The 11,739-nt window shown below is 35.4% G+C and overlaps 1 protein-coding gene across 1 annotated transcript; it reads right to left on the reverse strand.

Annotated features, from left to right (window-relative positions):
* Positions 1 to 9,362: 9,362 nt before the first annotated feature.
* LOC118751783 lies at positions 9,363 to 11,289 on the reverse strand (the record flags this gene model as incomplete). The annotated part of the gene is made up of 3 exons (XM_036486599.1): positions 9,363 to 9,593; positions 9,722 to 9,833; positions 10,282 to 11,289. Coding segments are annotated over 3 exons (1,257 nt in total), but the record flags the coding sequence as incomplete, so codon positions are not given.
* Between the last annotated feature and the right edge of the window lie 450 nt (positions 11,290 to 11,739).

The raw sequence follows: 11,739 nt of genomic DNA on the forward strand, positions 1-11,739 counted from the left end.
TCAACTAACCATTTCGTTATCCATTTCTTGTTTTTATTTTTGTTGTTTGCTTTTCTTGCGATTTTTGATTTATTTTACTTCATTTCTCGCTTCTACTATTTGCATACTTATTGCTACAGTTTGGTTTTCTTTTTGTTACTACTGCCCCTGTGGCATTTAGTATTCGCGCGCGCGTTGTTGTTGTGCTAGTAGTTGTTGATGCCATTGCAGATGCAGATGGACGTCTGCTTATTTCCAGTACATAAATTTTATCAATTCAGTGAACTGCACCGACTTGTGGTTTCTGCACTCTTCTCGCTGACTTTTCTTTCCCTGAGAGCTACGCGGTTGTTTTTCCCTGAATACTCTGAGTAATTTTATTTGTTTTTTTTTTGGTCAGTTCCGCGGCTCCGATGTTGGCGTTTTTAAGCCATGCTTTAAGTTTATTGCTGTGTATTTGCAAGGTTATTCGTTTCGCAATAAAGATTAAGTTTTCTCAGAATGTTGCGACCTAAGTGCAGAAATTTTAATATGGACAGCAAGAATGAGAGGCAACTCTATTCTGAAGCTAATTGCATGTTTTCTAAAAACACGCGTACTTTATATTTTGCCTAGTCTTATAAAAATGGTAAACTTGCCCATGAGCGGATGCTTATGTATTGTATGTATAATGCATACATGTGTATATATGTATGTATGAAGATATTTCATTTGCTCGTTAAGTATACGACACGTTGCCCAGGTTGGTTGCCTGAATGGAAAGACCAGAGGAACCAATTACTTAGCTTAACATCAGGTAGAATGTTTATGAAAGCAGGTAAATATAAAGTAAAGAGGTGCGTACTACCATCCGTTGGGAAAAGTTCAGTCAAACACAATACTAGGGTTCATCTTTAAGGCTAAACTGTGTGCGTTTGAGCGAAAGTGCGAAAATGTGAAATATTCGACAGTTGTTTACAAAAAACACATGACAACGTTTCGCCAACCTCCTAAGCATTTTTTTCACGCAGTCTCTTCCATACAAAAAATTTTTTTCCAAAATATTTTATATGAAAAAAAAATGCAAAACAACTTCAACGAAAAAATCTCAAAAATCAATGCGATTCTTGACTAACTCCGAACTTTCATTTTTTTATTAGAATCTAATGGGCTACAAAACTGCCTACCAAAAAAAAATTCTAAAAAATCATATTAAAAAGTTTAAAATTCGGAAGAGAATTTGCTGAATTTTCGCGAGTTTTGCACAAAGTTTAGGAATTATATTTTTATGTTTTTTGTTGTTTAATGCACTATATTTTTATACGAAATTGGCGGAAAAATACTAGAATAAAAATTGTTGCGTATATTATGAAAAATTTGCTGTGCCAATACTTTGTTCCGGCAGAATTAAGGGAATTAGATAATTGAATATGTATCACAATATGTGTGTCAGAACAAAGAGGTTTAAACTGTTTTAGTTGGAAAATATTTTTGAGAGAGTTGCCACCTGTTTTAAAATTCGGATTTAAATTAGTTATACTCAAATAAAAGTGTCATACGTAAGAGTGTTTAGAAATGTTCAGCCTGAACATGTAGAATCTTCTGAGGTATTTGAAGAGGGCTGCCACCTGTTTTAAAACTAAATTCATATATAATTAATAAGTTAAATGAGTTATTACAGAGGTGCCATCTATTTAAAAATTTAAATTCAAACTATTCAATAATTTCAATGAATTATTACGATGTCGTCACCTAGTTTAAATCTCAAATTGAATTCAGGGGATAAGTTAATTGAAAAAGTATCACAGGAGAGAGGTTTAAGTTTTAGTTTGAAAATATTTTGCAGATGGTTAAACAAATTTAAAAGCGAGTGTCGGCGATCTAGTTTGTTTATAAAAGTTGAATTGAATAATTTAATGCTCATCATACGCCCTGTCAGACCAATTAAAAAATGTTCTACAATTGCAAATTTTCAGGACAAACACAAATTATTCGACTAGAAAATATATTCCTTTGCAGCCTTTTAATACACCCTTACAAAGCCAGTGTAATTTATCCATTAATTAATTTTTTCGATCTTCTTGGGGGAAATCCTGCCGTCTATTAAAAATTTAAAGATGCAGACTTACCAGGAAATGCCTTCAAATATGGGAAACAAATAGAATTTTTCGCAATTCCAAAGTTTTTATGGACGATTTGGTAGCCTTACATAATTCAAGTTATTAACTAGAACTTCAACTAAAACTTTATGTATGTACATATATTTTATTTAGGGTAAAAAGCACATATAAAGGTTATGTATATCAAAATTTGCAAACAACTTTTTTTCCATATATTATTGGAACAGTTTCCGACATTTAAATATCATAACCATAACGACATCGTTATCCATATCGTTACATAAATAAATAATCGGATTTTTTTCTCTTGTGTATTCCGAATTGTTTTTCTAATCCTTCAATTAGCATTGACAGCTTAGTATTCTTCGCCAAGCATATGATAAAGGCTTAACGTACACATTGTGAATGTTTCGCTACCTAAGTCATAGACGTTTTAATTCAAAAACAATTGTCTTCACCAATTTTAGCGTCGATGCGCACCACTTAAATAGCATTCCTAGGCAACGCATTAATGATGTTATCAGCTTTTCAGCATATCTCACGAGAGAGAGAGAGAGAGGGAAATATTTAAATGCGCGCTATAATCTTAACCCGCTTTACATTATTTCCGTTATGTTGCGGCATTTCATATGCTTTCTTCATTCCAGTGCATTACGACATTGATTTTGAAGCATTTGCAATCCACACATAAGTAGATACTTACGCGTTTGCGAACCTGATTAATGCTGTTGTCGTTGCCATTAAAGGAAGTACATATATCATTAAGCGTGTCTTAAGGATGCCTGTAGCAACCAATATGCAAGCGAGTACGCGAGGATATGTGTACATATATGCATTAGGTTGGGTCGCGAAAAAAATATTCCTAAACGGCGATCAATTTGAAAGCTTTCTTATGGAGGATTTACATAAGTGTCATAACAATTTTCAACCCAGCCAAGCTGGAAAAATGCAAGGTTTCTTCTTCATTTTTTTGTTTTATCTAAATATGTTTTATTGGTTTTGCAGACTATGTTCCAAAATGAGATGAAATTAGATAGCCCCATCTCCCGAATAATCTACTATATAGCTGTTTAATCGGAACCGGGACAGTGGTGGCGTTTCACTTGTCACCTCTAATAGGCAGAAGTATTTGAGCGTTATCCTTAAAGGCAAGTTATTATGAAAGCCGCACCTGACCAATCTAAGCTTATACTTATATTGAACAAAAAAACCAAAATATTTTTGCGCTGATATTTTTTTATTCGTTATTTCTATGAAGAGTTTGCTCAAGTGTTTTTTGTAATTTTTCGAGCGTTAGATTTGCGGGATTTTTCAAGACCTTTCATATAAGACTTTCGAGAATTTTTTGAAATGTAGAGATTATGGAAGATTTTCAGGTGTTTCGGGACATTACGAGCAGTAGAAATTTTAAAACAATCTAATGATTTAGAATGTTTTTCTGATGTCTAAGCATTTAAAAATCTTTCGGAATATTTTTGGGAGTTTTCTGAAATTTTATTTTTTTTCGTAACTTGGGAATACTTTTTCCGCACATTGTGAGGTTTTTTAAAAACTATTCGGAACTTTTCCATTTTTTTTCCGGAATCTAAAAGTTAAGTTTCTAAAAAATAAAAAATCATGAAATACTGAATGAAAAAACTAAGATGTTAATTTTTATTTTAATTATAATACTTAAAGTCTAGAGTTTGGTATATTTTTGGTTTAAATTATATATTTAGCTTAGGTTATCGTTCCGGATGTCTTCTTGAAAACACACTTTAGTTTTTAATGGGGACCGCTACAGCCTAATGTGCGCAAATGGGAACTTAAAACTTACATTCATAAGGATGGTTGTATTTGTCCTTCCCACCTTCGCTTGATTGGCAACGCTTTTAACGGCTTAAGTTCACATTCGTCTACATAAACATATGTATTTACTGCTGCTTCTATTAATGCACCAGTGAATGAATGCGAGTTTATTGCCGAATTTCCACTAGGCATTGAAATTACAAACAATTTATGTATGCCATTTAAAAAAAATGCCATGTGGAAATGAACTTAATGACATTTTTTTTTAATGTAATGACACGATTATTTTTTAATGCTCGACACTTGTCATTTTTGCCATTTAATGCCAAGTGGAAATCCAGCATAAGTAGATAGATATGCATATATATGTGTGTATGTTTATCCTCGTTTAAAGCGCAAAACCGAGTATGAGAGGGTGCATAAAATATTTTTTTCAAAATGGTTCTCTTTTTTATAAAGCAATCGCATTTCTGGCTAGTATATTTCAGGACAAAAGGACAAGGATTGAGCAAAGAGCGTCAGGCAAAAAGTGTCAGTTACGCGGTTTTGTTCTTTAAATGACGATATGTATGTACTAAATTTAACATACTCGATACCGGCGTCATTATCAGAAGAGGGCAAATTAGTAAAATAGAATTTAGCGTAGTGAAGAAGTGAGCGTAAATCGAGAAGAAGCCAACATCAAATACAGGTGTTCACTGCAAAGTTTACTTGAGTGCTACCAGATTACTGAGAAAAATGAGAAAAGTGTCGACGGTTCACTTTGGCCTTCAACGCCATGGTACTTCAACAATTTTAGCACTTAAATAAGTACTTTGCTGGTTGCTTGGTGCTACGATACCTAATGCTTGGTCACTTCAGCCGCCTAAGAACTCAATGAAAGCTGTAAACGAAAATTTTGGTGATAAAGGTGAAGGTTAACGAAAATCAATTTGGCTTTATGTTGGCAGCCAGCTTTGCCGGCGGGTGTATGCGCTCACGTACTTATTTGCGACGAAGATTTGTGTGAAGTGGCAGACGATTATTTTTCCACTCAAAGACGGTAAATTTTGTACTGCAGTCAATGGCTGTCGACGATTACTGAACAGGTAGTGGCTAAAGAAGAAAACAAACAGGAGACGTCCTTACCAATTTTCGGTGATTATTCTTTTCCATTGGTGTCGGTTTTTTAAACTCTTTTTGCGTTTGTTTGAATTTTTCCTCAAAATTTCCTTTTGGTTGCTGCATTTTTATTGACTTCCGGCCTTCATTAGTCGGAAGTTGAGTGAAAAGCACGTGCAATGCCTGCGTGATTTGTCGACGAGAACACGACGTGTTGAAGGATTTATTATGTGCCTTTAGTAAATTATTTATTTTGTAGCTGGCACAACGTACACTAAGTAAAAATTTTGAATAATAAATATGCTTCTATAGCTTACATAACTTTATACTTGACACAAAAATTAAATAAAAAGTAAAGTGAAAGTTTAATATGCTGGAGTGGGGACGCCACTTTGTTAAGCGCCTAGCGTTATGCTTTGAAAATGAATTCAATTTGAATATTCATACAAAGCATAGAGGGAAAAAGTAAATATCTTTTCATTGCATAAATTTATAATACGAAAGCACAGTCAAGAGTCACATTTGTAGTATATGACAGCAGGAAAAAATACGTTTGAAAATTTGTGTATGTACATACCTCGCTATATAAAGCGCGCTCTGTCGTGCAATACATACTCATTTTTTGCATACTTAACTAACAACGACTGAAGGCATAAGGACAAGCTTATTACTTTGTGGTGGCACTCTTTATAACACACACATAGTATGTATATCTGTATTTAAAACATACTGTATTTACAGAATGACTTACAGCATATGACCGGCTGCTCATCCAGATTCTTGCTGGTCTCAGTATTTTTTTTTTAATTTTTGGTTTCGTAAATAATGTGCAGCTGGCTGTTGCTCTACGCTTTGATGACAATGCAAATTATATTTGCCACACCGATATGTCGCATATGTTTATTTGCGCCCTCTTTAAGGGAGCAAAATAGGTGAGCACTGACAGAGTTCTGTAAAAGTAAATAACTTATTGATAGTGAGTACCTGCAGGAAATATCGAGAAATACTAAAGCTGATATGAGATTGAATCTGACTGAAGTCAGGTAAGACGTCTGATGAAAAGATGTAGCTAACTTCGAAATAGCAGTCTATGAGGGCAACTCTGGCAATTGTCTTTCAACTCGCCACAATTTTTTCGAAAGACAAAAGTCAATTCTGGCAACTATTTGAAAGCTCTTATCTGTCTTTGAAAAAACTAATTGAAAGATCTGTTAGCGAAGAGGTCGTAGCAATAAGTTTTTTTTTTTAATTTAATTAAAGTAAAGAATTATGTAAATTTGTCCTATGAAAACAATAAAAATCAATGAATTAAATTAAATTAAATAAAAAAAAAATTATCGCAAAAGAATGAAATAGTACTTAAAAACTAAGGTCTTAAATATTAAATGAAAAAAAATATATATATTATTCTTTTTGAAACGATAAAATCTAGAAATTAAAAAAAGTATGGAATTAAGAATAAAGTAATGCATTCAATTAAAAAAAAAAATAAATAAATGACTAAAAAGTAAATGAAATCTAAAACAAAATTTTTCTTTTTTCATAATAAAATTCAAAAATTGAAATAAAATTTAACAAAAAAAAAAATACAACAACAACAATAACAAGCAAACCTTGAAAAACAAGCTAATAAAAAACTGCCTAATTTCCATAAACTAAAGTGATAGCCAAAAAATTCACCTGACGAGTATCAAGTAGCGAAAAAATTTCAGAGTAGAGATGGGCGAGGGATATCGGAAACCGCGGGATCCATACTACTTATTTCAAATTGGCCGGCATGGGCGGTATCGGGAAGGTCTATAAAAATTTCGAGCGCTGGATGGGGCCATAACTTGCGCAAATTCAGGTAATCTTCCTTAAATTCGATGTATGAAATATGCACTTCTTTATGTTTTACTGAGACGAAAATGAACACCAAAGCAAAACAAAATAATCGGAGGATGCCAGATCTTTCATACTTTCATATACTTTTTTATTATTTAAAATTAATATGAAAGACATGTGAATGTTTCTTAGTGAAAGATTTCCGGACCAATGGTGGTAGATTCTAGTTTTCATTTAACCCAGATGTCCTCGAACCATGGTCCTCAACGTGAGCATCTCAATAGATTTGCACACAACGACTATCCGTACTGTTCAAGGTGTGGTTGTAGGAGCGTTGCCACCCGTTTAAAAAATCAAGTTCAAACTTAAATTAAGGTGATTAGGAAATACGTATCTTGATATGAGTGTCAGTCGAAAGAGATTGTGGTTTGGATATATTTAAAAGAGAGTTGCCACCTGTTTATGAGACGAAGGCGCTGGACTGATCCTTTTTCTTTTAGTTAAAGCTTTGGTGGCCGCTGTGGCTGTGGAAGATCCCTAAAACTATATTTTTTGCCTACTGGGTAAAAATATTTTAATACATATTCACAAATATGAGTGCAAAGTCAACATGCCACACATTTATGACAAACAAAATCTGCTCAAAAGCGTTCAGTAATGACAGCAAAATATTTTTGCACCAACACATTCCTCAGCTGTGTTCATTGCATACATATACGAAATATTTGCGTTGTTATTTTGTGTGCGTGCTTTTTACATAAACGAGTGAAAGGAATGAAATAAATTGGCTGTCGCCCGATGCTGTCAAGCTGCGATTTCTGCTGAGATTTTCATGTTGACGCAGGATGACAGCAAAATTACCGCCTGTTCACCAACAACTTGGATGTTGTCCTTTTTGTTGCATTGTTGTTGTAAGTTTTATACTGTTTTGCAGGTGTTTGTTTTTATTGTTGTATTGTGGTTTTTGCATGCAGTGCACTGACATAAATGGAAAATGTGGTATTTCTTTAGTTTTATTGAAAAATGTATATTTCGAGCAATTTGAAAGTGAATGCGTGCATATTTTTTCGAATTTGTAAGCAATTTCTTTGCAAGAAAGTATACTTGTATTTGCTCTTGACTTTTACTATGAAATTCACATGCACATACAAATTTACATACGTACATATTTACCTACTACAATTTCGATAAAATCAGCAGAATACAAGCAATTAAGCTGAGCAGAAGAATGTACAATATTTCAATTAAAGCTATGAATACAGTTGGCTTGGCCGAGCTTCTCCTCCGATTCAATAGTTTGACGTCGCCTACCGACAACACATGGCTTTTCCTGAGAAGCTTTTTCAATGCAGAAATACATACATATCGCACACGATCTTCAAGAGTGACACAACTCAAAATTATACGTTCATCAGAAAATGCAAAAAACTATTTCGTTGCTCATGCTAACCACATGGGCAAGGGAGACATTACCTTAAGTTTTTTCCAACAAATTATAGCAAATTTTTGCTCCAGCTAATGCATAATTAAAAAAAAACAACCAAATTTTATGTTGTGTCACTTTTGAAGATCGTGTGCAATATATTTGGAGGCCTGCTTTTGAAACCGCTATTAAAAATAAACCTGTTTGGATGCAAACTGGTCGGACTATAGATCAAAGCTGGATCCTAACGGGTGAAAGAGAAGCATATTGGCAAAAAATTAACGAAATCGGTGGGAATGGAGCCAACTACTTTAAAATGAATTTGGTTTACACAACTTCGAAGTCAGTATGTTTCTTTTGAATACGCCTGCGTTCTGCACTTCACAGATGCTTTTTCATACTTCCAAGACACAAATTGTTTTTTGAACAAAAAGAGTATAAAAATTCGAAACGTTTACTCATTGCATTTGTTTTAAAGTAGTCTATAAATTGGTTGATTTAAAAAAAAAATCACTTGTTTCCGTCAGTGTATCTAATATAAATAATAAAAAAAAAAAATTTCTTAGATTTTTGGTCAAAAAGACTTCGTTCCACAAAATCATTGAAATCGTATTAATTGTCAAAGTTCAGAGAAATTGTCAATCACTAATGCTCGTTCACACTATTTTAAACAAATATAGTCAAAAAAATGAGGAATTTACAAATTTTTTGACTATCGAGATACTAAGATTTTGGATCATGAAATTTTTTTTTTCTCTATGAGGTAAACAAACGTTCGTATGGCCAATATATGCGCACCCTTGGGTTTTATGTTGCTCTTCGTTACACAGTGAAATATGTACCTATCCATCATGTTCTGAAAGGTTCTAGACTTGCTTTTCTGCTCACCTAATTTGATTAGAGAAGCTGAATCTTTGCGAGAAGCTAAACGTACATAGTCGCGTTTTTCCATAAGAAGTTTTGCTGATCGGTAGTCCTGTGCGGTACGTGAATAAACAAATGAATAGGCTTGCCTCGTTTTCAAAGATATAATTTCAGGAGAATGTTGGCAATTTCATAGTGCAAAGAAACCATCTACTTTAAACTTTTAATGTTAAACAATTTACTATTTGCATGAAATTTTAAATTCTAAGAGCGCTAGTTTCGCAGGAGATTTACACTTTAACAAAAAAAAAAAAATCTTCATAAATCGAAAGCTCAACGTCGCTTTGCAACACCAACAATTCATGCAGCTGCAATTACTCATTCATGTAGCTGCGCCAAATGTCCCAACAACTGTATGCCCTCTCGATTGTGAACGATGAACATGAACGGATGATCGACACAGAACATCAGCGGCTTAGTGCGCAACGACGAAAAGGCGTTCCAAAACAGCACCACTACAAATGGAAATACAATTAAACTTACGAATGTAGGTACGCATGTTGTACACAAAATGAATAGTGGTGGGGGTATTCAATCAATGTTTCAGGTAATTAAATTGAAATTCATTGCGCTATTTACTTACTCGATGGCTCCAGTTCACCAATACCGTCCTCGCTCACTGCAAAATGTACCACCTGTGTAACTTGCCAAGCGCTAGGCCAGTGTAGATCCACATTCGCTGTGACATTTAGCAACTGAAATTAATAGAAACATTGAAAAGTAGTTAGAGTGTGGAGTAGGGTGGTTCAAAAATTCATGTAAAAAAGTAAAGTCGGAATTTTTATGCTCGAAAGTTGTTTTTTTTCCCATACAAAATACATGGAAAAGTTGGAGCGCTTTGAGCGACCTCTAAATATTTTTTGTTTTCAAAATACTTTTTTTCGATATAGAACAATCCTAGGGGGTGAGATCATTAAAATTCCGTCTGTACTTATTTTGGACCACCCTAGTGTGGGGCACATGTATTAAAGCAGTCATGCCCAGCGCAGAGCACTTGCATATGGAATTCTGCCAGCGCAGGGCACTTGCTTATGGAGTTCTGCCGACGTTGGGCATGACTGTATTAAAGGCAAGAATACAGAAGGCACCGAACTACATATTCCCTGTACATATATCTTGTTTCTCCTTTTTGCGTACACTAACCTGCTGAAAAATGCCATCTAAGGCTGTGCGTTGCGAAAATTGAAATTTCGGCAAAAGAACACGCACCAAAGTCGGCTCAAAATGTTGACGCTGGTAGCCAGTTGCATCAGCTGCACCTGTCGGTTGTTCCGCGTCGCGTGACATGCCGCATAGCTCGTCGAGTAGCGTCACATTGGCACTCAGGCGCTGCAGTAGACGCGGCAAACCGCTCCTTGCATGCGGTAGTATGATGAGCATTTTCAATTGCTGCCGCTGTAGCGACAATTCCAAGGCGCTGGCGTTCAACTGCGTCAACTCACCGTAAAGAAAGATATCATCTTTGCGCATGGCATTCAGGTAAGCGTGTGTGTGCAGCTGTGGCATGTAGAATTGACGTTTGTGGGTATCACGCTTTTGGAAATTGTGCGCCCAGCGAGAATTTATACGCACCGCATTGATTAGTTCGTTGCAATTGCTATTCGTTTTGTTGTTGTAATTGTGGTGATCGGCAGCGTTGTTGATGTTGTTGTTGTTGCCGGTTCGTATCACTGCAGCGGCATTAATATCGATGTTTCTGCACTTGCCACTAGCACTGTTGCGGCTGGTATTTTTGTCATCATCCTCATCGCTCTCCTCGTTCAGCACAAATTGCAGATTTTTCAATTTCCTTGTAAACCGTTTTGCGTTATATGCGTCGGCGTACAGCGTATTGGACACCGTTATGGGGTTGCCGGCAATGTTGAAAAACTCTGCATACTCCTTCATGCCGCTGTCGCCGGTTATGTCGGTGTCGGCATCATTGCTTACTGCATCGTAGGCTCTTTGATTGTACAAATCACCGTTTTCAATTTGATCAGTATGGGAGGCGACAGTTGGCACGACAGCTGGAATAGCAGCAGCAGCGGCGGTGGCATCGGCGATTTCTTTGTCCGTGCCATGCAGTTGCAGGTACAATGCTAGCAGTTCCTGTGGCGCAATCACAAAATTTGATGCTGCATCCGCTTCGGCCAATATGCGTGCCAACACGAAATGCTTCAAATCAACGGTGTGGTCGGAGGCGTCGTTAGGGCGCGCCGCTGTCGCCGTTGCCCTCTTAGTGACCGCATAAGCGAAGCCAAATTGTAGATAGCACAGAAGTGACAGTATAAAACCTGTAATGCGAAACCTGCATGATATTTTTTTCTTTCGTGTTCAATTCTAATTATTTTTCTTCAATACTTTTCAGTGCACTTACAAATCAAAATATTTCTATTGGTCATATTTGATATCAACAATTTTTTTTAACGCAACATTTTATAAATTTAGAACAAGTTCACTGCATTTTCATTTGAATACTAAACATTCAGTTTTACTAAAAATTCTTTAGCGTTTCGAGTCTAGATATTAGGGTGCTTCTTTGATTCAATCCGCTCTTAACTGCGAAATTTTTTTTTTGAACAGCAGCTGAAGAAAAAGCATTTACTAGCTAACAAATTCTTC

This window comes from Rhagoletis pomonella, unplaced genomic scaffold (assembly GCF_013731165.1).
Source record: "Rhagoletis pomonella isolate Grant_MI unplaced genomic scaffold, Rhpom_1.0 Rhpom_scaffold_00993, whole genome shotgun sequence".
Lineage (NCBI taxonomy): Eukaryota > Metazoa > Arthropoda > Insecta > Diptera > Tephritidae > Rhagoletis > Rhagoletis pomonella.